Source organism: Chionomys nivalis, chromosome 14 (assembly GCF_950005125.1).
Source record: "Chionomys nivalis chromosome 14, mChiNiv1.1, whole genome shotgun sequence".
Taxonomy (NCBI): Eukaryota; Metazoa; Chordata; class Mammalia; order Rodentia; family Cricetidae; genus Chionomys; species Chionomys nivalis.
Genome location: NC_080099.1, coordinates 4,314,691 through 4,341,160, shown reverse-complemented (window position 1 = coordinate 4,341,160; position 26,470 = coordinate 4,314,691). Strand labels below are relative to the sequence as shown.

General features: G+C 40.0%; 1 protein-coding gene across 2 annotated transcripts in view; it reads right to left on the bottom strand.

Moving 5' to 3' along the window:
* The window catches only part of Znf407 (zinc finger protein 407), a 361,311-nt gene that overhangs the window by 135,030 nt on the left and 199,811 nt on the right, over nucleotides 1-26,470 (bottom strand). For both annotated transcript variants that reach the window (XM_057788496.1, XM_057788497.1), the window contains exons 5-7: nucleotides 13,524-13,690; nucleotides 10,076-10,159; nucleotides 1,745-1,865 (exon numbers count right to left, since the gene is read on the bottom strand). In XM_057788496.1, coding sequence (XP_057644479.1) covers nucleotides 1,745-1,865; nucleotides 10,076-10,159; nucleotides 13,524-13,690 — 372 coding nt within the window. The remainder of the gene's footprint in view (nucleotides 1-1,744; nucleotides 1,866-10,075; nucleotides 10,160-13,523; nucleotides 13,691-26,470) is intronic.

Sequence of the window (26,470 nt, the reverse complement as noted above, 5' to 3'; positions counted from 1 at the left end):
TTCGATACACATATTCTAATACTCAACAGAAGGAGACTTGGTTTTCTATGTCATGGTGTAGGTGGGGTGTGGCAGTCAGAGTAGAAAGCTTCAGCCAAAGGGTGAATCCCTTGGCTAACACTGGTGCCACTGAGATGCCTACAGTCCATCACATCACAGACCCCCCTGCTAACACCGGTACCACTGAGATGCCTACAGTCCATCACATCACAGACCCCCCTGCTACAACTGGTGCCACTGAGATGCCTACAGTCCATCACATCACAGACCCCCACTAACACTGGTGCCACTGAGATGCCTACATTCAGTCACATCACAGACCCCCACTAACACTGGTACCACTGAGATGCCTACAGTCCATCACATCACAGACTCCCCTGCTACAACTGGTGCCACTGAGATGCCTACAGTCCATCACATCACAGACCCCCACTAACACTGGTGCCACTGAGATGCCTACATTCAGTCACATCACAGACCCCCACTAACACTGGTACCACTCAGATGCCTACAGTCCATCACATCACAGACTCCCCTGCTACAACTGGTGCCACTGAGATGCCTACAGTCCATCACATCACAGACCCCCCTGCTAACACCGGTACCACTGAGATGCCTACAGTCCATCACATCACAGACCCCCCTGCTACAACTGGTGCCACTGAGATGCCTACAGTCCATCACATCACAGACCCCCACTAACACTGGTACCACTGAGATGCCTACAGTCCATCACATCACTGACCCCCCTGCTAACACTGGTACCACTGAGATGCCTACAGTCCATCACATCACAGACCCCCACCCACTAACACTGGTACCACTGAGATGTCTACAGTCCATCACATCACAGACCCCCCCAGATAACACTGGTACCACTCAGATGCCTACAGTTCATCACATCACAGACCCCCCACTAACATTGGTACCACTCAGATGCCTACAGTCTACTATCACAGATAGCAGAAGAGGTCAAGCTCATGTTCCTGTTCTTGGCAGCTTGACCCGGCTCAACAAGCTCCATTTCCCATTCCACTGTCACCGTGCCTCTCTCTCCATGCACCTTGCTAGCACCTATCTCTCAGCTGCCACCTCCTCTTGGAATATACACCATGTAAACCGACACTGAAACACCTCTTCCTGCACAGCTGAGATTAGAGACTGGGTCCGGGTCCGCAGTCAGTGTTAGAACTGTTTCTGAAGACTCCATCGCTAGAGGTGGGGTCACACTGTAAAAGGCAGACAACACTTCTTACATCAGCATCACTGCCAGCCACACAAAGCTTTTGCTCACAGTCAAGGTCTTACCATACAGCATGTGGAACAGTGAATTGCTGGTGACAACGAAATAAACACCCAAAACACGGGCAAAGAAAGGATTGTAAAATCCTAAGCACTAAGAGCACAAAAACAGAAGTTTATATATGACACACGACACGTAACTCCCCATGGAGATAAGGGCTGTGCTATAAGGCATCAGTGTAGCTGGCCAACTGTAAGGAGAGTCTGGAGGCTAATGAAGGAGGCGCTCCACTGGAAGAAACTGGGCTCACTAAGGAAATCCATCCCCGCCTTCTCACCTACAAGGAAGCTAAGACTGTTTTGAAAAATGTCTGTTTTTGAAAACTTCACTGAGATCAGGAATTACAGACCTTGCCTAACAGGTATCGCCCATCAAGTCCACTAAAGCAGATCAGGACTGGGTTCTGCCAGGCCCCAGCTGACTATGGCAGCACCTCATTACCTGTAGTCACACCACGGGCACCTGTAGGGCTTCTCTCCAGTGTGTACACGCTTATGACGAGTCAAGTGTGATTGGGTTGTAGAGGCAAAGTTACATTCGTCACATTTGAAAGGTTTTTCTCCTGTAACAAGAAATGCATATACATGGATTATAATTAGTCATGAAGAGACTAAGCTTAGTATTAACATACAAAAAGTTTCTATCTATGAAATACTACAGATAATATTCGATGGACTACAGGAATTCAGGGTCTGTGAAAGCTAAAGGACATTACTGACATACAACTGGCCATTAGTAAAGTATATAGCACAGTGTACAAACAGGACTCTAGGTTATAAGTATAGGCCAGGACTCTGGAATAAGTTTATAAACCATGCTACGTTAGTCATTGCAAAAATATCAATGAGGTTAAAACATGGCCAATCATACAGTTGAATTCAAGATGGAAAATAATAAATTCCTAGCAATATTTATGAAGAAAAATGAAATGAGGTCATTACTATAATTAGTGTTAGAAGTAAGAGGAATTATAATTATGCGATAGAAGGTTTGAAGCCTCAACAAAACAAACAAACAAACAAACAAACAATGCAATGTTAATCCCATGCTAAGATGTGTGAATAAACCCTGTAAAGATAGGGCCAGGATGGACAAAAGTGGAGCCTCGGGCTGGCCTGGGACGACGGGTGTCCCCCTCTACCCGCTCCTCCACACTCACTCAGACACTTTCCCATTTCACTTGCAACACTGACTGCTGAACAACTGACCCAAGGCGAATTAATTTCAATTAACATAAATTCAATTTGAAACTTAATACAACCCAGCCATTGAAAAATGCTTTAGCATGATTGGAATATCTTAGAAATGTGAACCTAGTTTTTTAAGTACAACTTTTATCAAAACTATAGATTATATACTTTGGATGCAACTTTGTTCTTTGAATTGAAATGTGCTAGAAGCATAAAATGCATGCCAAACATCAAATCTTAACACAAAGAGTAAAATACTAATAGTGCCATAACCATAATAACTTTATTTAAAAATGATAATCTTGATATTGCTGGGTATGCTAATAATTGTAAAAATCATTTCCCCCGTGATTTCCCTATTTTGTGGCAGTCAGACAATGTGTGGCCTATATTCATTTCTCCTGTCAGGGATGAAGGAAGGAGCAGCTCACGCTGCTTTCCTCACACAGAATGTTCGCAGCAGACTCTTTCCCACACAGTTTTATATCTACAACACACTAATGCTATGTTTCAACATGTCCACTTGGTGCGTCTAATTTCTAGCTTTTCATGACAATACTCTCCGTGTACTGATCTATTTAAAACTGAAAGAAAGTTTCTTCCTTTATATGTGTGTGTTTAGGAATATGTGTTCGTGTGTGTAACTGCTTGTCCACAGCACAACGTAGGGATCAAGGCATAACTCTCTGTCCACCAACTGGGCTTGGTGGACGGCTCCTAGGCTTGCTGAACCATCAGTCCGAATGATAACTGGAAGGCTCTGAAAGTCCTTGACCTTCTTCCCCCTTTCCTTCTGCCTTGCTAGAAACCATTAAAGCACATTCCTAAAGCTAGTCCCCAAGGTCCATTCCCTTATTTGGCTAATCCCTCCTCCTGAGGCAGACCACCAAGGTCCGGATACCCAAGTATTGAAATCCAGCAATCAAAAGTCCCCTTTGACTCACCTAATTAACATGACCAATTAAAATTAATCACCCCATCCTAACACTGAGTTTCCCCCTGTACCTTTATAAACTGCAATCTTCCTATAGACCATGTCTGTCTCCTCTCTATCCAAAGGTAGTCCTCTAACCTCCAGGACAACACTCCTGCCCCCTTTCCCTGTTTCCTCTGCCTCCTGTCTTTGTTGCTTACCCCTGTACGTTTGGGGCAAATACATCTCCTTTGTGATGAGAACTTGATCTTGGGGTCCTGAGCCAATACTTAGCCCTCCTTTCAATAACAATTTAAAGTATTGTTAAAGTATTGAAGATACTTATTAAAGTATGTTGCCCGAACTGCCTTCATCAATGCAGTCATTAGTAAAGATACCTGTTCTCCAGTATCTCAGTCTTCTCGCATGGCCTCACACACTGCGGTACAGATTTTAACTTATACTCACACATCCTGCTGGGCAGGAGTTATCTCTCTTGAAGCAGAGAGGTGTGGCAGAGAGGTGTGGCTGGGTGAAGGCTGATGGACTGAGATTCTGGTTTTGCCCCATCTCACTTGCTGCCAGGTCACTTGAGAAAGACCGAGAGGACAGATAACACCGCCAAAGTACAGGATGGCTGTGAGGGCCACGGCAACAGAGGAACAGGGAATGAGGACCCAGAGCAGAGTGGCCACGGCTGACACAGGAGCTGCAGCCCGGCCCACGGACCAAGGCAGCACAGCAGTGGCTCTCCCCGCCTTCTGGGTCGGCAGGGGATGCAGTCACAGCACTAGCCAGTGGCTTACACACTGGAGGAGGACGGACAGCTACTATTCTGTAGATCTTATTTAGAAATCACGGTGTTTGATTTATCCTGGTTTAAAAAAAAAAAAATCAAAGACCATCTACAAAGGAGAATAAAACAATGTATAAGAGAAATTTCTCTTGAAGAGAAATCCCATCTTTAACATCCTAGTGAAATTGTCACCCAAGGCCTAAAGTTATTCTCTGATCTCCATTTCTAAACCTTTGGTCAAACAACTAAAGTCACTGTAGGTAACAGGATTTCAATGACTGACAACACATACAGACACAGACACACAGACACAAAACCACTCATAACAATAACTTATGCTCATCACAGGGGTAGGTCTTTATTTAATGCAAGGAATGATATACAATATTCATATTGTATGTATATTAGAAAGTAATTCTATCTGTTCAAATATAATTGATGAATATGCTGCTTCTGGAAATAGATACATAGCGATACATAAGCATAAAGGATAATACTATGCTTATTTTTCAGAGCTGAATTTGTACACTAAAAACAGCACTTTTGATTGAACATCAGAGCCAATGTGCAATTTACACGAAAAGAAAAAAAAAAAGCAACAAACACATGCTGATTACCTAATTTGATATCTTCTGTCTAGGTAACAAACAGTATTTCAATGTTATACATAAACCTACTTTGTCTTTTATTGATGAAACCACCACCAAAATCAAGATAATGAACATCACTTACCCTTAAATAATTCCTTGGCCTGTCATACATAGACCTGATTGTTGGAAGTCCGATCCTTACCTGTTTTCTCCTATTATATGGTAATCATATCTTCTAGAAATTTATATAAAGAAAGCATAAAGCTTATAGTCCATTTTGTGTGGTATATATTTTACTACATACAGCTATTTATTTTTTGATTGGGCTATACTGCTAGAATATAAATTATTTTCCCCTTGGGGAATATATTGAATATATCATGGTGTGCTTGCATGTCTAACTTGGTAGTTCTCAACCTGTGGGTTGCAACCCCTAGAGGGTCGCATATCAGGTATCCTGCATACCAAAGATTTATGTTACGATTCATAACAGTAGGAAAATTACAGTTATGAAGTAGCAATTAAATAATTTTATGGTTGGGGTCACCACAACATGAGGACCTGTATTAAAGGGCTGCAGCATTAGGAAGGTTGAGGAGGCTGATGTACCTGAAGGACATCTGAGCTGCCTCCTTGGTTTGTATTGTTTTGCTATAACAACAAGTGAATTTGGGATGAGCTAGCAACCATAGGTAAGCCACTAAATGGACATATCTTTCCTTTTGTCCTGAGTGAATTTCCAGAAGTGGTATGGTGAATGTGTTTATCCTGGGGTGAATACCAACCTATCTTCTGAAATCGCCTACCACTTCCCGTTTTCTTAGCTGCATCCTAGAGTTTCCATAAGCTGGTGTGATCAGTGCTTTAGCCCTGCGTTTTCCAATGGACAGTGACAACTTCCCCTGTGCTTCACACTCTCTGGTGAGTAATCTACAACTGCCCCTGTGCTTCACACTCTCTGGTGAGTTATCTACTAAACCATCTGGCTCTGTCACTTATTTGGTGGTTGTCTCCTCCGTGGTGTTTTGAGAGTTGTTACGCTCTAGCTAGAAATCCTTTGTGACAGTTGTGATCTTACTATGTTTTCATCTGGTCTGTGGTTCATTATCCTTCTCAGGGTGATTTTTAATATAAAGTTGTCACCTGAATCATTTGTAATTTTCATTGATTTGTTCTTTTGTAAAGCATGCTATTACACAATAATAAAATGATTTTTGATGATCCAAATTCATTTTCTCAGTAGACTTTATATACAATTTAGATTGAGTAACTCTGAATTAATTTCGTATACAGTATAAAGTATGTCTTAAAGCTCATTTTACTAAATATAGATAACCAATTAATCCAATATTACATGCTGAACGGTATAAACTATCTTGATTTCCTGATAACAATCAGCTGATAGCACAGATGTAGGTGTATAGTTTGTTCCACTGACAAATATGTCTAACTTGAGAGCTCTAACTACGGGAGGCTAGGAGCTCTGTTCCTTCTCAACCATGTTTGACTAGTTCAGACTTCTGCATTTTTACAAGAATTCCGAGTTAGTTTTACTTATTTACCAAATGAATCTTCAGGGCTTAACAAGGCAGAGCCTACGTCTTAGCAACGATAGGCCTTCTGATGGTGTCCATGGCACTTCACTCATTTGGGTCTCACTTAATTACAAAAATAAGTGGTTCTAGTCTTCCAATGGGATGATTTTGTACATCTTCCTGAGACTCCTGAGTATGATGCCATGTTTAAAAATTAACTGACATGCAGCCTATACAGAATGGACTCAATTTTCTTGTTTGTGCACATATATGCCAAATAATAACAGGACCCAAGGCAGAGGCATAGAAAGCTTTGCTACCCAAATAATGAACCTAAATTATGGAAAAAGCTGTACTTGATCATTGTGGATATTCACAGCTGTATGCCAGCTATTCCTCACATAGGCAGCTTATGAACTTGTAGACTGCTTTCACTTAGACATCTCTTCTCCTTTGCAGTGGCCTTGGGAGACATCGTCACATTACCCATCATTCATATGGCAGGCACATGGAAGGAGGAAAAGGTAGTACCATAGACCCTACTAGGTTTGTGTACAAATTAAAGATCTAAAGAATTTGAAGTTAATTTTCTTGGTTTGAAGCTCAACATAAGCTTTACAAATCTAATTAATGTAGGTTCTTTCATTTACGCCTTCATGAAATTTCTGGTGATACTTAAAAGTTAAAATCTACACATTTATAAAATGCCATTAAAATTTCTTAGTCTAATAATTCTATTGGTAAATTAGAGATTTCTATTTCATATTTGCCTCAACACAGATTAAACTGGGTAATAGTAAGTTGTTTTGAATTATATACAAGCTCGCAGGCATATATACAACAAACCTTATGCAAATAATATTGTAAATAGAAATACTAAGAAGAAGCCAGGTGCTGGTGGTGCACACCTTTAATCACAGCATTTGGGAGGCAGAGGCAAGCGGATCTCTAAGTTTGAGGCCAGCCTGGCCTACAGAGTGAATTTCAGGACAGCCAGGGCTACACAGAGAAACTCTATCTCAAAAAATCAAAAAAAAAAAAAAATGCTGAGAAGAGACAGGCCAGACACATCTGATAATGACAGGGTACGTGCCAACTTATATAAGCTATACTTTATTCAAATATGGTAACCTGAGTTAATACAGTAATTATTCAATGATATAATTCAATGTATAAGTCAATGTGACTTAAGACACACACCAGTTTAAACCTCAGACAACACTGAAGTCCCAGCTTGGGTGGTGGAGTCAAAAGGCACCAATAGACCAGTCTATACAACAGAACTGAAAACTAAAGGGGCAGAACAAGGAGAATTTCTACTGCTCTTGTAACTGTACTCATCAGTCTTGCCCTGTGCAACACAACTTCTCCTACTGGGCTGTTGTTTCATTTCATAAGTGCTTTCCTTTACAAGCACTGATCTCACTCAAAACACCCAGTAAGAAACACTTCGCCTCGTAGGCCTTCCTGATAGCAAAGGAGGAACAGGGACACCGGGACAGCTTGTTGTGTGTCAGCCATCTGTCAGACTGGAAATCACACTTCCATCCCTTAGGGTGGACTGGTGGTTATTAAGCTGGCTGGGTCTCTCCAACTGCACGTGAGGATTGGTGCCGGTGCCCTTGAATCAAGGGTCTCTGACAGGTGAAAAAAGTAAATCTCGGAATGGAAGATGTTTTGTGTCAGCTCCCTAGACAGCCTGCATTTCAGTCAGGAATTATTTACGCCATGTGGAACACTTTGGGTACCTATCCTTTTCTGAACCGCTTGTAATTTGCCTGGACACTGTGGTAAAAAGGTAAACCATGCCAAAGACAGACACATCAAAGAAATACAGATTTCAAATGTACCATCAGGTCTAGCCCTGGAGAAAAAAGTGTGTGTTGCTTAAACATTTTAAGTCCGACATAAAAGCTAAGTGCCTAGACTGAGTTGGACTGAGCGGTTTGTGGGGACCAAGTCTTTTAAGAACTGACTTTGGTATTAAAGAATCATGTTTGATTTGTGCCACAGAGGCAGATAACTGCCAGAAAGACAGATACCTCTGTCTCTGAGACATTGTCCTATATGGTAGAAAGTTAATAGCAAAGTAATAAGGAGCCTCTGGACCTGACATAAAATATAAAGTTGTGCCAGCTCGAGCAGGCTTCCTGATCGATCCATCACCTGGACGTCTGTGATCGCAGCATTACTGCCTCCACTGCAGGGCAAAGGGGAGACTACCACTGGAGGGGTGGCACAAGGGGCCTGTTCTCCCCTGGAGCCACACGGGATGGCACAGGAAGGCAAAAATGCCATGTAAATCAAAACTTTGAGTTATCAATAAGCTGAAAACGTGGACAAAAAAATCTTATAGCTGCATGGTTTCTGCACAAATATTCAACTCTCTCTCCATTTGCCATACGAAACCAGCTGGCATGCACACAGTCTACCTTACAGAGAATCCTTACATAGGAATTTTACAATGAATGGACATGTGTTTTCAACCAGCTAAAAATCAAAAATTTACCCTCATCTTAATGGCTTTTATCCCTACAGAAATTTGATCCTGATAAACTCAAGATTTAAAAGCAAAGAGCAAAGAGTAGGATTCATTTCCATTGATCCTGGAAATATTATATTGAGGAATGAAGCTGCCTGTATCTGTATAGCATGGCATTTCAAGAATCCAAATGGTTATAAGTAATGTACTTAAATTCTCTTCTTTGTTCCCAAGAATTTCATTCACATAATGAGAGGCAGGGTTGTATATACTCTTGGCTTCGCCCTGATTCCCACACAGCACCCCAACATGTCTTCTTCCAACTTTATGTCTTTTGTTTTTTAAAATAACCTCCTAACTCCAGTTAGAGATGCTGAGGTGTGCGCGGTATGAGGCCATCTGCTGGAGCACAGATGGAGTTCATCCAGGGGCCACACCCTCAGAGGGCTCTCTGCTCAGTAAGAGGTGAGCCTAGGATTTTCCCACCACAGGACTGTCAAAATCAAAGGTCCTCATGGTCCACCAGGGAAAACATCAAATTCAGCTACAGCTTGGCTACCATATGAACTTAGTAAAGTCTTGGTGGCAGAAAAATGTGGTTCTGCTGATACTACAAAGGAAAACTGTCCTGAGACAGTACTGCCCTATACACATATTATTTAGACTTATCAGAATGACTATCTGTGAGACCACTTTCCCTTCCGGAATCATGGGGAAGGAGTATCATGGCCAGGCTATCCTCCATGTCCACGTTTATCTCTCCTGTTGTGTCTTAACCAAGAGAATAACTGCGACAGCACAAAGTCCCCATCACACTGACCTACAGGCTGACTGATAAATACAGGGGCAGGCAGACAGACAGAGGGAATGAGCAAGTGGGCAATGGGTAGGGCAGTAGGAGAGGGCCCGACGTGAGCTCTCCGGGACACAAGCAGACGGCTAAGACACAGTTTTGCGGACAGATATCAAATAGCCTCAAATATCTGGTCTTGGGTAACTTGATTGCTTTTACCCACTTAAGATGAAGCTCATGAGGATATCTGAAGCCATAAATACACAGGTAGTCATTTGTATATCCTTTTATGCAGATAACAAGAGAGAATCTAACTTCTACATACCCTGTGTTTGTATGTGATACCTACAGACATTTTCATTTGCAAAATCCTAGAATAAAGAGGAAGCAAGTCATGAGGCTAATGGTGCTTGGGTATCGAACACCTTGCCTTGTGTCTGCAGAGAGAAGCCAGGAGCAGACTCAGTACTGACCTGTGTGCTGCCGGCGGTGTTTGGTGAGGGCGTGCCGGGTCCCACCGGCAAAGCCGCAGAGGTCACAGAGAAACGACTTCTCGCCTGTTGCAACAATAAACAGATGAGGGACTGTGGAGGTCACAGATCATTAAAACATATCTATCAAGGCTTTCAGGGTTACTAATTCCTCCAATCAAATGTTTCCATGTAAATATGTCAAATGGGAATGAAATTACCACTGCGGTTTATTGACTGTGATAAAATCTGAAAAGCACCACTGAACATAATTACATACTTGTCAGACCCATAAAAATTAGCTTTATTATCAATGGAATGGTTTTGTACAACTTCATTTCTGGTAGATGTCTTCCAGATGGGGCTGCTTTATGCACTTCAACAGTTTTTATGCATATCCTGATTTTTTACAATTCCCATACATCTGGCCTTTCTGAGCTGAGTAAAGATTGCTTGGAATAGTTAATATACAGTATATATAACTCTGTTTAAATAAAATATATTGAATTTTTTAATAACCTAGGAACATTGAATTGGTTTTACCTGATTCCATCAGGATCTTCTTTAATCACCTTATACTTAATAATTTGAATTAAATGGTTTCTTTGAATAGACTGGGGATCTAAAGGAAATCAAACTCACACTACCAGGAGATACTCAATGGTGTTTGTGTTTCCTAATTTTATGGCATAAAAAGGAGTCCAAGGATTGGTAAAAATCACCTCTAACAATTCCTACCCCATCTTCCAGTGATAGCCCTGGCCTGGAAACTTCTGCAGAATCAAAGGAGTATTTAGCAGATGTGGGCTGGCTAACTGTGCAAACGACTATTTTCTGAGCATTTTACACATGCTACTTTCTTGACCTATAGTCTATAAGTACTATATATCATTCCACTGTAGCAATTTGGCCAGCCAGTGCTGGCTAGCTAGACAATTCATCCCATAAGACTCACAAGGAAGGCAAAACAATACAAATGCAGACTTTGGAGAAATTAATGAAATTATAAAAGACTTTTCCAGGAATAAAGTAAATCATTTGTATCCATCTTTATTGACTTTAGTCTCTCAGACTTTAAAGTGACAAGTTTCCCATAATAGGCCTGCTTTACTCCATATTTGGGGTTTCACAAAAAATTTAGTTGGCAATCCATTTGCAAACAGTGACTGTATTTCTAAGGTTAAAATAACAAAACAAAGGAAAATAGCTGTAGCAATAAAAAGAGTAACCCTTCACTTAAGAGTGTTTCTAGTTTTCCTAACTTAAAGGAAAAACATGAAGAAGCCCTTAACCAATATAGAAAAGATAGAGTAGATGGGCTGTGAAGAGTAAAGTTTAATTATAATCACTCATCTAATTATTTAATCAATTTAAAATATAAATCTTTTTAACTAGCTGTGTTATCAACTAAATAACACTGAAGTGGCCCTTTTTAAACTAAAATACCAATTTGTTTCTAAATATTAGCATTCTTAAAATGTGGTGGCAAAACAATTCTCTCCAATGTGCTCTCCCCAGTTCTGCAGGCAGTTTTGCGTGTGCGGGCAGAGAACAGCTGTTCTCACACATGCACAGAGGCATGAGGACTACAGTGGAGAAATGTGGTTTGCCATGTGCACACATGCACATGCATGCTATGAAGGGGAAGGGCAATGGCTCGTGAGCAGAGAGCATCCCCCATTCTAGACAAGCATGCTACCATTCTTCCATCTATGAAACCTTTGTGACCTGTTTCTCTTTTACAAAATAAATGTGTTAATAAACACAGGAGAAAATACAGAATTTACCATTCTCTCCATGTGTTCATGCTGCACATAATAAAGTTTACTCCCTTTCCTAATTTATGGTATACACACATGAAAAGGTGAAATTATTCATTTTCCAGATGATTTCATTCTAGATACATTAGTGACCTTGATTTTTCCCATGTGTGGATTTTATCTAAGGTGGTAGTCTCAGGTGTGTTGTATGTCATATTTACCTTGGTGGCTTGATTTGTTTTCAAATTCAATTTTTACTTGCTTTTTTTTAAGAGGGAAAAGTGGAGGGAGGTAACTGATGAACAGTGGGCCAAGAGTATTTTTTTGAGAAAAGAAATTAAGGAATTTCTCAATAAGATATTTTACCCAACCAAGAAGGGGTTCTTTTTACATGTCATATTTAAATGATAACAGAGATTTAATGGAAGACTTCTTTTAATAATAACCTGAAATAGTTTCAAATGTGCCATTTTGTATTCAAACATGGAAAGCCATGGAAGCAATCCTTTATTTTCTAATAGAAAACAGCCACTGTCCCCTATCTCTCATTATGGTGCAGACTACAAGACCTAACAACAAAAATCCATAGTATTGATCCAGCCAAGTCTCCACAATTATTCTTTAGAAGGAAACGCCGACGATAAATTACATCTGCACTGGCTTTTCATCTGCTGTTCGATATAAGTGATCTCTCAGGGCAGGCTGGAGACCTTAAATCGTCAACACCCTTGTCAAGGAAGCTAAGGAGGCCTGGGCTTCCCACAGACTGCTTCAGGAGAACTTTCAACCTATAATTTCTAACAATAATACAGGATTCACAACAATCAGAAGAACATTTCTGAATGCTGATTAAAATTTATTCTTCTTCTCCTACAGGGAATCTATTCTGAGTAGGGCAAAGAGAAAGCAGGCCACAAAAACTAAGTAGTTGATGGTGTCCGATAGTGATGGGGGTGAGCACTCACACAAGAGACACCATGAGTACTGGGCCCACTGTACGAAGACTATCAAAAGTTTGTCACAAACTAAGCACCTGGCCATAGGGCATGATGGGATATGTAACCTCAGACCATACTCCAATGAATCTCAAGATGGCTAAGTTACATTACATGTGGTTATTATTAACGTGAAAACTTTATGTGAACATGAGCTTCTAAAAACAGCTTTCTGAAGACATCTAGTAATTCAATTCTGATTAGCCTCTGCATTTTAAGAACTCTAGGGTGTGACATGATTCTTTCTTAAAGGAGATATTACACTGCCCATAGTTAGGGAAGGGTACATAAAACTAAGATTCAGTGTGTTTAAACATTAGGGATTTAGTTTATATCTACAATGAAACAGAAGACCAGTTCCTTTAAAAAACATAATATGCCAGTGATGAAGGTCACGGCTAAGAAACTGACTTTGAACACAAACATTAGAAATGAGCTGTCAGATCTAAACCTGAACTGCGTGAAGACATGCACACATACAAAACTTACACTAAATTGTCACATTAAAGACACTCTGACCAACTGCGGAGGAAAGAATGCAAACCATTTCCTATGCAATTACCACTACCTTAATTTCAGATGCAATTACCATGACCTCTGCAAGGAAGTCACATTTAACACGGGCTGCTATCAAGAACGCCAATGCACATGTAGCCCTCCCTGCCCAATCCCTGATTTACAAGGGGTGTGGCACACCTGTGTGCGTCCTGTAGTGGTCTTTCATCGCCGAGGCTGTGAGGAATGAGTAGTGACATGTGGGCCAGGTGCACTTGAAAGGCTTTTCTCCTGTGTGGAGTTTCATGTGGTTGTTCAAGGCCCACTTCTCTGTGAAACTTCTATCACATAAGTGGCATGTAAATTTCCTGCATGAAGGAGAGAAAACAACGTAAATTTGAGCCGCACACTCACATCGATGAGTCCAGATACCGTATGTGGTAACCCTCAAGTGCGGTGCACACAGCCTCTGCAAAGGGAACTGCAGGCTGGCTCTGTCATGTCTGTATAACCAGGCATTGATTTTTCTGTCGAGGCCTGGCACTTCAGCCATTTATTCTCTGCTTTGCGGTTGGGCCCAACGGGTTTGAAAAATTCTGTTACAGTCCAGTCACCCCTGAGGCAAAAGTGAGAATAGATTTCACCTGTACAGGCCTACACCACTTATCCAGGGCATGGGCTGTCAGAGCAAAGGCTAAATGAAATGCTATCCATACTCAAGCACTCAGACAAGCTCTGCTGTCTGCCAGGAGGGCGGCTGTGCGGTTCCAGCAGCGACTCCTGAGAGCAGCCTGGAGCCATGCATCACCATGCTCCTTGGGGATGATAGGAGACCCCCCACTCCCCCCAAAATGGCTACTGATTGAAAAGTCCCTCTGGGTTGGTGACATGGGTACATAAAAAAGTTTTCTTTGACAAAAACAAGTCTGCAGCCACACTAGCCCAAACACATTCTATCTCCTCTGATCTCAGTAGTGAAGCAAGGTCAGGCCTGCGAAGAACTTAGATGATAAACAAAATTAAGCATTACAACTACATATTGTTCTAAAATGAGACTGAGAAAGAAAAAACACAATTTTCTCCTGTACAAAAACAAATTGAAAAACAAGAATCCAATATATCTTTAAGAAAATATTTCAAGTTTCTCCTTCAGTTTTAAATCTTCCAGTAAGAGGTAAAGACGGAGAACCGTGAGCAAACCCATACCTCTTCTACCCTGTTCCACTTGCAGTTATGAATTCATCACTAAAATTTACTTCCTATTTCTGATGAAATTAAGTCTTAAGTATCACTGAGAACAATTGTGTTCAACAAATCAATTCAGGACAATGAACAATCATATAAGAGAACATGTTTCTTAAGAGTAAAAATTAAAATTACACAATTTTAGAAAGCTGAAAGCATTATACCAGAAAACAGAGACCAAGGAAGACTGGAGAAAAACAGAGAAACTAATGGCTATGTTTTACAATATCAGTACAGGGCCAGAGAAAAGGCATACTTTCACACAGTCATTAGCCATGATTTCAATTCCTACAGTTTTGTCAGAAGAAGCAAAGAATCTTAAACAATAAAGAACTGACCCTTCCAATTTGATCTTAGGTGTAGATCACTTTAACAAATCAATGAAGACCCATAAATGCTGGGAATCCAGTCATAAATCAACAGCTTTCCTTTACTACATATATTTACAAAGCAATGCTATACATGTAAAATATGTAAGAAACAAACGAATCTTTAAGTAATGGCATAGCGTGTCTGAAGGGCTTCATTCGTTAAGAGCAAACTGCCAGTTTCCTTCTCCCTGCTCCACATGTGAGGAGCCACTGTCTGCACAGTGAACACAGGCTGACTTTGAAATCACTGTATCATTTGATCACTGCTGACTCTTACTAGAGAATGACATATATAACTAAATACCTTGAAATGCACTGCAAAAAATATCATGTCCGTATATCTCTTTGACGGGTCTTCACGCATTTAGTATTTCAAAACCATGACAGGGATCTTATTTCTAAGATAAATTTCCCTATCTACTTATTTCTCCATGTATTTATTGTGGAACTAACCTTCTCTTACAAGAAATAAATAAGGAGGTTAAGTAGATGCTATCTTTAACAAATAGTTTCTCCAGACTGTATTACAAGTTTATGAATGACAAAATAAATCCCTCAGTTTTAAATCTACCACGATGTGCATTTAACAAAATTACATCTACACAACCTCGATGTGCACTGTCTATTATTCATACGTAATAAAAATGTTAGACTAAAGCTCAGTGCATGTCGAGAAAGGACAAAAGCCAGATTAAAGAAAAGAAAGGGAACTCAAACCACCACGGGACTCTCTGGACACTGCATTCTACATCCTTTTTATGGAGATAAGGAAGTTCCGTCATGGGCAAAGGAAAGCGTGGACACATCGCCAGCGCAGGGTGCACTTCCAAAGACTGGGGCCTGTTTGCAAGCCTTCTGTCACCTACAATGACATGAATTCTGTGTCACATTTCCCAGGATCCCTTGTTTCAAGTCAGTCTAATGTCAAGGAGAACTGTAGCCATGGAAGGACCCTTGCTCGTCATGGAGCCTTGGGAGCCCCGAGGAAGCACGAGCAGGAGAGCAGAAACCACTCTGCAGCAAGACCTGAAACTGAAGGACCACAGGGTGCATCCAGAAGCCTCTTGGAAAGACATGGCATCCTGCAGTCTATGAACATTGCTCTGCAGAGTACATAGAGATCAGAAAAAGAGGAAGATTTGGGTGTCAAGAAAATCTGCTGATGGTGATAAGGGAGAAAAAACATTCACAAAAGTAAAAAGCCACTAGAGATTAAAATGAAGGGCAAGCAACGGACAGGGCAGATTGGAGGGGGCACATCACTCATACACAGAAAGACGGGTGAAAACAGGGAAGAGATGCTTGAGGAGGAATGCAGGAAGCAGGAAGTGCAGAAGAGAACTCCTGAACTGGGAAAAGGTGTGACAGAGCCCCGAAGGGACAACACGCAGCAGCCTGCTGCCCGTCAAACCCCACTGGACACCGGAGCAAGGACACAGCCCAGTGACTTGGAGGGGCAGACTGAGGCATGGGTGCTTTGCTATGCAGGATTACAGAAGACATATTTTGTAACATAATTTAAAGAGAGATTCAACTTGGAAAAACTCATGATGAAGGTTAGTACTTAGTAGAAAGAAGGATGAAGGTGAGTAAAAGGTCTTCACAAACAGGTCCAACCTCGAAGACGGAATTACATGAGCACAGAAGACAAAGGGATTGCATCTGCTTCACCCTCTCAAGGCAGAAAGACAATGCAGGAGGGTCATGGGAATTTTGAGGGAAGTAATTTCAAACATAGACTCCTTTAGCAATCCCTGTGAAGACACACACATCTGCACTCTAAAGTTCTTAGGTAAGAAACCCATAATGCTAAAACTGTCTGCAATTAAGCCCTTGCCCTAGTGGGAAACAGTGAATTGAAAGTCCATTAAGGGTTCATCTGTATAAACTTACAAGGATTCCGAAGTGGAATAGGGTTCCTAATCATTCGTTCAGTGTTGCTGCACAGAAGAGGCCTACCACTAACAATTGTGTGTTAGCTACCTGTTGAAACAGAGGGGAAGGCTCTGGTCCTCTGTCACACTAAGAGACCACAGTAAGGAGAAGAGGTTGGCATGTACCCACAGATCCGTTCCAATGGTTTCTTCTTGTATGGTTTGTGTTAGCTGAACCAAGAGCAAAGTCTACATTTCAACACTTAATCTCAAGAGGGAATACTAACTAGCCTCATTATCAGCTATATAACAAAAACTAAAATTTCTCATTGGGATGCATCTTGTACAAAGTTAAGGAATTAATACTGTGCCAAAATGTGTTATATGACTAACCTTTACATGTGTTGTGACCTTACACAATTTTTGAGCATTTGCTTGGTTCTGAATGGATAAACAAGAGAAATGTTATATCAAAACCCAAATGTGAACTTTGATTTATTTTTATAGCTTTCTAAATTACTAAAGTCAGGATTCTAAAAGGAAATTTTAAATTCATCTTCTTCAGATTAAAACTTTAAATGCCATTAAAAAGTTTAATTTCAAACTAGTAGACTGTACTTATTAGAAACTTAATAGAAATGTACACAAATCTCATTTCTAAATGAAGATAAAAGCGTCCTGTAAAGCTCGCTTTATTATCTACCTCTTTAAAACACTTCAGAGGCCTGGTGGCCATGGCACATGCCTTTATTCCTGGCATTCAGTAAGCAGAGGCAGGCGGATCTCTGAATTAGGTCAGGCTGGTCTACAGAGTGAGTTCCATGACAGCCAGGACTGCACTGAGAAACCTTGTCTCGAAAAACCAAAAATAAAACAGATAAGAGAATCACTTTAGCTGTGCGGTGATGTCGCACACCTTTAATCCCTACACTCGGGGGGCAGAGACAGGTGGATCTCTATAAATTCGAGGCCAGCCTGGTCAACAGAGTGAATCCAGCCAGGCTAGCCAATGCTACACAGTGAGAAACTATCTTGAAAACAAACAAATAAGCAAGAAAAAATAAGGCAGGCTATCACTATTTTTTCTGAAGTTTTGAATCTGTTTCAGTCAGGATAATCTTGTAATGATTAATTGTCACTTAATTTAATATTGAGCTTGTTATAACCCTACTTTTATACTGGAGAATCTAGTCAGACAGATACAACTAAGACATACTTGTATACATGAAGTTATATAATATAAATTCATCTATTGAAGTTTCAACAGGCTTAAGGGGATGGTTAGACTTAATCATAAGTTGGACTATCATTATGCTATGAAAATGAGTAAGTTCTGGCTCTACTTATCAAGATAGATTTAAAAATTTCAATGTCATACCTACATTAAAACAAGTTAGAGGGCTGGGAGGATGGCTCAGTGATTAAGAACATTTGTAGCTCTTGCAGAAAACCTGGGTTCAGTTTTCAGGACCAACATGGAGGCTCATAAAAATCCGTAAGTGCAGCTCCAGGGAGTCTGATGACTTTGACTTCCACAAGCACCAGGCTTACACATGGCTCACATACAAGCATGCTGGCAAAACACTCACGTGCATAAAATAAATTATTAAAAAATAACTTTAAAAGATGCACCATTGGCATAAAATCTTACGAATGAAGCTCACATGCAGAAACTGTACGACACTCTAATTTGACGCTGCTTCTCTCTACCTTGAAGAAAGGAAGGAAGAGGGCGGTGGATGAGCACAACTACATAGCTAACTTTTGTCAATTACCAAAAGAAAATAATCTGGAGCAAACAGACTACAGTTACCTCTTCCAAAGTATGTCCTATACTTTCATTTGATATATAATTTGATCATTTAATAAAACAATCAAACAATAATTCTTATTTCTTCTACATGACACTTTGATGCAATCCAGTCAAACTAACAAATGACACACACACACATTTACTAGAAGCACAAGAGAAAGGAAGAGTTGAGTGAGACACATCTGAGTTTAAGGAGGAGTCACTAAATTCCAGTGTAATGAAAAGCTATGCAATCGCTCTCCTTCAAAACTGTGATACTCAAGTGTTCACCCCCTCAAAATCATTCTAGAACTAAAGTACTAAAAGGTAACTAACAAGCAACATTCTTCTTTATAAATAAACACAATACAGAACTACAAAAAATAGCCTAGTGAATAAATAAATATTTCAACAATTTCTAAGTTGTTCAAACACTACTGAAGCACAGGCAGTTTTCTTTGGAATAAAAGGCTCTTTTTTTTAATGGCTATAATTTAAGAATGATATAATGACATACTGAGAGATGAAATGAACATGATTAAAATCTTTGCCCAGTAGGGTTACCATGTAAATTTCTGCAGAGCAGTGAGCAATCACTCCTTTCCTAAACAAAGCAGCTAAAGGCACAGAGAAACAACAGCCACATCAGTGCGCCCTCCAGCATCTCACACTGAAAATGTGACCCAGAAGACAGGTCAAAATGAGGAAGTGCAGGGATTTCTGCTGTAGTAACAAAGTCACTATCTAAAGACACTACCACTGTGAAACACTAATGCTTTTGGCTCAGACAACAACTGAGTGGGGGAAAAATGATGGGAGAAGAGGATGAGGAGAAGCAGGAAAGAGGAAGGAGAGGAGAACGAGAAAATGAAGAGCAGCAGCAGTAAGAAACAACTGCATTTACACACCAGACACTTTACAGAGAGCCTAGGTCATTGTTGGCCATCTCCCTTCAGATTTGTGAAGGTCCATAGGTCCTGGTGAATAAAATTAAATGTGTTCCATATAATATAGTTATCTAGATTAACCAATGAGGCTGGATTTTGAGCATTTCATAATGCAGAACACACACACAAAACATAAACAAAAACACGTGAGCATAACTTATAGATTAAGAAGCCAAAAAAAGCTAAAACCAGGAGGACAGGAGGATTTCAATCACTAAATCCAGCTCTGAAGCTACCAGTGTGGCTTCCAGTAGAGTTGGAAGCCCTCCCGTGAGGGCTTTTACACAGTTCACCAGGGAACCCATTACTTAAGCCAAGAGTTTTGAGTACAATTTTGCCATGAACAGGTGATAATTAGCCTAATTAACAGACTAGATCCTTGTTAACTAGTATGAAACGAGATTTAATCTCACCCATGCAGGTGCCTGTCATTTTAAAGTTCTGAGCATATCATTCATGTTTTAAAAAGTAAAAATGTTTTTGCATTTTTCCTTTTCCGTTTTAAGCATACTCACATTCCAGGCTGCCTCTGGCACTGACAACCTACAGAAGGCATCATTTCTAAAGACCATGCTCAAAGATCTCAACAACAGTTTGCAAAGTGATTTGCATTCATCTTTCAAAAACCTTTATTTCTGTGATGTTTCCTAAAAAGAAACCACAAGTTTTTGGTCTAAACAAACCATGATAAAATTGAGCTGGATTTCCCTTACGATAGTCTCATAGGTCAGGTTATAAATTCGGGGAAGGGCCAGATGCTAAGTGTTTGGAGCTGTGGGGCCATCAAGACCTTTGACACACTATTCACATTGTCTCTCCAGGCACAAGGGCAGCAGAAGACATGGCAGCTAGGTTCTAATAAAGAAGACTGAGCCTGGCCTGGCCTGGCCTGCAGCTGTGCTGAGCCTACCAGGCTTAGATGGCAGGCTGCGTCCTCTCAACATCACCTGACTCTCTGCAAGGTCAAACAGCACCAAAGCTGTAGTGCTGGAACAGAAGATTCAATATATGCCCTTCTCGGAACCACAAGAGCAGAGTGAGGACAGGTGGAAAGGAGCGTGGATGTGAAACCTACCCCGGACTGCTCCAGCCTTTGCAGAGCTACCTCCTCCAACTGTATCAAAGGCACAAGAGCCGAGAGGTGCCAGCATTTTCTTTTTTTTTTTCTTTTTTTTTTTTATTCTTTAATTAAAATTTCCAACTGCTCCCCGTTTCCCATTTCCCTCCCCCTCCTCCCACATATTGCCCCCTCCCCCCACTCCCCTCCCCCATCCCCACTCCTCTTCTCCTCCCCCCAGTCCAAACTAATGGTAGAAGTCAGGTTCTAGACAAGAAGACAAGGCAGAGTGGTACTATTCTCTAGTTTGAACACAAAACTTTTTGCCTTTTGCTTGGCTATGAAAACATTGGGTTTATATAAAACAATTTAAACCACAGCTACAAATATTGAATCAAAGATAAATGCTTCTCGAATATATGTTATTATTCTAATGGAATACATAATTTTAGTTAAAATGATAAAATTCATTCTGATCCTTATTTATACACTCATCCAAATGACAGCTGACCAATTTTTAATGCCTGGCCACCAAGAACACATACATAAAAATCTTCAATTTGTAGCCACAAACAACCAAAAGAAGAGCACACATTAGGACATACTATATGTCTAAAAATAAAACATGCTATGTATAAATCTAGAAATAAAGAAAAACATGTACAGTCACCAAAGGAGCCTATAACTTAGCGATCAATACTGAAGTCAGGGAAACAATTAGAAAACAAACCAATACACTATGAGGGGACTTTGTGAGAAAGTTTTAAGAGATGTTCAGAAAAGGTATCAAAGAATAAAATAGGTAGGAAAGTTTTTGTGGATCGAGGTTGCTTTGAGCTAAGTCTGAAACAGCAGAAATAAAACCATGTTGTGTACAAGTCAGATTTAAATAGCTGTGATGACCACCGTAGGAGTTTGGCTTTGATATTAATAACATTAATTATCAATCATTTTCTTCTTTTATTTCCTATATTTTCAGCATTTTCTTTTTACAACTGTGATTATGATTTTTCCAAGGAACTGAATGTGGCCTTATCCTTCCCAGATCTGACCAGCCAAACAGAATACATGTGCATGCAGTACACACAGGAGAGTATCTGGGAGAAAACCTACCAAAGAATGTCCTCTCTGAGAATTAGGCTGGGCTAGTTTATCCATTTGGTTACCTAATCAACAAACCTCTACAAGCCGCAAGTTTATAGCAAGGACCACAGGTATTCCCCATTATATATGACCAAATGTGTTGAATGCTGAGAACTGGGTCATTTGCATTTCAATGAATAAATGTACAAGATGACTTTTTTGTTATGCCAGAGTCTCATTGTGTTACACAGATAGCTTTAAATCTAGGATTCCACTGCTTCAGCTTGGAGGCTACTTGGATTAAAGCATGAACAACCAACTCCAGCTTGATGACACTATTTTAACACAGCAAGCAATCACATTAGATAACAGATTTTAACAGTACGATTAAGAACAGACATAGAGCCGGGCGGTGGTGGCGCACGCCTTTAATCCCAGCACTTGGGAGGCAGAGGCAGGCAGATCTCTGTGAGTTCGAGACCAGCCTGGTCTACAAGAGCTAGTTCCAGGACAGGCTCCAAAACCACAGAGAAACCCTGTCTCGAAAAACCAAAAAAAAAAAAAAAAGAACAGACATAGATGGGAGAAAAACAACAATTTTCAAAAACAGTCAATTGCAAAATCAAATCTGGAAATGTTATTTCTTTATAAATACTGCATATAGAACATTTATACCAATCTTTCAAATCTTCAACACCCCAGAAAAAGACCATGTGGAATAACACTATCGTTTATAGTATGCCTTCCAGCATTCAAAATATTAAATTAAATTTCAATCCAATATAATTAAGTGCATAAGCAAAGACAACTGTAAGGACACAAGCGACAAGATAAATCTATGCTGGGCATAAGGAAACCAGTGGGAAAGCTAAAGCAAGGACTTCACTGAAGGGCTCGAAATGAACTTCACAATAGAAAAGAGTTTTTCAATTACAGACATGGAAAGTATAAGGCAGATAATCAAACTGATATCTGAACTGAAAGATTTGAAAGTCTAAAAATTATTAGACATAAGGAAATGATAATTCCTTATAGTTCAAAAGTAGGGTAGGAAGAGCAATGAGAGTGGCAGGAGACTCAGACCTCTGTGCACAGGGTCATGTACCTGGCCCCAGGCCTTAGCAGAGTTTGGGCACTCAAGCAGGGTACTATGTCTTGTACTTCTGCAAAAGCTGACAGCTAGAGCCAGAGGCTATTTACTAAAATGAGAATCTGCATATTCAGAGTAAGCTCAGGGTTTTGGAGGATGTGGCCCTTAGTGGTCAATCGTATGAAGATTATCACCAGGCTCTAAGACACTGGACCTGGAAAAAAAAAAAAAGTCATCCAAAACACTGGCAGAACCCAACTACTTTTGGGGTGCATCCATGCACACATGGGTGCCTACACTAACACACACACACAGTGACCTAATCATTTTCTGTAACAAAAACACTTCAAATCTAGGAACAGAAATTTGAAGATCTCCATTCTTCAAGTTACTAAAGTAATACATAAGGGGTGGGTGCATCTAAGCAGAGAACACAAATCAAGCATGTGTGAGGCCCAGGTGAACTGCCAAACAGGTGTACCTATAGCATCTTATCCTCTCAGATTCTCACAAGTTAGTGTAGATATGAAAAGGTAGTTAAAAAATACCACTAGGTCACTCCCCAAACTAGGTACTCAATCGTTAAACTAGAAACTCTCAAGTAAAATGGAGAAAAGCATAGGCAATAAACCAGAGGAGCTGTTGCCTGAGAAACAATAATTTCTTGAATTTTAATCCTCTCACCTCAAAAATATTTAATTAAAAAATGGTAACAATATGAACTGTTGGGGGGTTTTCTTTTAATTTTAAGATAAAATCAGTAATTAGCAACTAGACAGAGAAAAGGGTGTTGGTGTGGATGCAGTTACAAGATAACGGTGGGATGGATGTCTCCTGATGGAGGAGTTACTTTCATTTAATAAAGAAACTGCCTTGGCCCATTTATAGACCAGCCCTTAGGTGGGTGGAGTAAACAGAACAGAATGCTGGGAGAAAGAAGCCGAGTCAGGAGTCGCCATGATTCGCCCACTCCAGACAGACGCAGGTTAAGATCTTTCCTGGTAAGCCAGCTCGTGGTACTACACAGAATATTAGAAATGGGTTAGATCAATATGTAAGAGCTAGCCAATAAGAGGCTGGAACTAATGGGCCAGGCAGTGTTCAAAAGAATACAGTTTCCGTGTAATTATTTCGGGGCATAAGCTCGCCATGTGGGCGGCTGGGTGCTGGGGACACAGCCCTGCCGCTCATATTACAACAGAGTGGCGCCCATAGGAGGGCGTTCACACACACCTCCGAGAGAGAGAGAGAGAGAGAGAGAGAGAGAGAGAGAGAGAGAGAGAGAGAGAGAGAGATCCTCATCTGCAAACTGCTTCACAGAATAGCTGGAATTTGTGTTGTGCACCTCCAGACCATTTTTTTTGTATAACAAGTTTATAACGATTACTGCTATATATTATTCTTCAAAACTAGTGTGATATGAAGAACTAAGGAACACTACATATATGCCTTAGAATCAGGAGAGGTGGAAGAAGAATTGTCAATGAAAGCACAGGTAAAGAAAGACTGAGATGATCTCCCCTAGGGAGCACCCAAAGCGAGACTGCTGGTCCACCTGGATACCGTGTAGAGCAGTCCCCAACCAAATGTGAACTTTTAGCACAGATTTGACTAGGGATTAATAAATATTGTGGACAAGAAATAGCAACAGAAAACAAGCTGTACAGAAAATCCTTTAGAATCTATGCATTAATCTTATCGCAATGTTTTCAAAGCTCTTGACTTGAAAATTTGGATAGTTTGAATTTGATAGTTAAAAAACCAATTAAAATTGATCATATGAAGGCCACCATTATGCAACAAAATCAGAATTTTAATAGAGTGCAATATAAGTGTGTTTTGAATTTAGGCAGCCAGACAAACAAAATAAAGACAACTATAATTTTACAAGCAAAATAGCTAAAATGCAATTACATATTTATGTCAAAAGGTTAATGGCAGCATTTCAGATTTAACACATTTTTTTTCTTTAATCACTGTTGCCAGGCTTCTTAGGATACATCTGGACACTGTGTTAAGGCAGTGCAGTATCTCAAGACACAGGCATCTACAGAGCCAGAACAAGCCCGACTCCCCACTACAAGTAGTTTTCCCTTGGAAAGGTCAGGATAAACTCAGTATTAGTGATCCTAAAATAATGCCACAGAGAAGTGGAGTTTCTTACTTGCTTAAAATAATCAACTTGCTTTTTGAAGCCCATTCCCTATGGAGGGATACCTTGCTCAGCCTTAATATGGTCCTGCCTAAAGTTGGAATCCCAGACCTTGTTGACTTCCCAAGGAAGGCTTTACCACTCTGATGAGTGAATGGAGGATGGGAAGAGGGGAGGAGGGAGAGGAGGCCAAGGAAAGGGATGGGGAGCTGGGGTTGGTATGTAAAATGAAAAAAACATGAAAAAAGTAATAGTATGTGCAACCATTATTTATAGTTAACAAAGAAGCTAATTATCCGGCTAAAATGAAGATCTTAATAAGAATATAAAACAGCCCAAACAATCTTATAAAAATTTTAAAGAAAATCCCTAAAACTGTACTACTTAGCCAGTGAATATAAAAGAAAGGCTATTCCCATTAGTAATTAATAAAATAAACTCTTTTATATCATGGGAAGTTGCTCTAGTCTCTCTGAATGCATGGATAAAAACACTAACTTCATATTATCTCAGTAGAATGAAAAATGTATGTTTGAATATAAAATAGTAATTTAACTTCAAGAATAAGATTTAAAATAAAGAATAGTTATCCACATTTATCAAGTCATTCATAATCACAGTAAGGAACTAAAAAATGAACTTATTTTATAAATTACAAAGAAATCATATAATGAACACAAAAGCCCATGAAATAGCTGTAGATATGAAATTATATATCTAACAGAAAAAGTTTAAATAAAATATTGCCTTGGGATAAGTATTGTCAGAGCTTACTGATATTATAGCATATTTATTCTTAGAATTATAATTAGATACGATATAATCTATTCATTTACTCAAGATACAAGATAACCAAGCTAAATAAAGCTATTCCTGCCTGAAACATGTTGTCTACTGCTTCAGCTTGAAGCACACCTTGAGTGAATGCCTCTGTATCTTCCTGCCAATCAAAGAATGACTGAGTGACACAAACAGACCCTTATCTGCGCCTCTATGTGTAGCAATTTTGCCCAGTGAGGTCACTGCTGTGCCGACAGAAATAAGCAGATTATTACAGTAACTAAGAGCAAACTAAACATTTAGATTTTTGCATGGACAGATTTACACACTGTCAGCTAAAGCACAGGAGGCTGCTGCTTACACAACAAAGTGTGCCTGTCAGCTTTCTCCCAGGTTTAGTATCTGATTACATAAACAGGCCATTCCCCACTTTAAAGACTGACAGTCTGTCTTAGTTTAAAGTGCAATTTCAGACTATCAGCTTTTCTGTCTTGCACACTAGGCTGATTAACATCAGAGTACTTGCTGGAGGTCCAATCAGCTTTTCCAAGCCCAGAATTCTCAGACATATAAGAACTAGTGGACATAAGAGACATAAGCACATCCTGAAAGGTAAATGCTTCCAGGATATTTATATGTACGTATCTATAGTGATAGCTGTAAGAGAATTGAGGAATAAAATGGTATAAGTCAAGCTAATAACAATAATGTCATCTATAAAATCAAAAGGAAACATGGCCGACAAGCTATCCGTGCA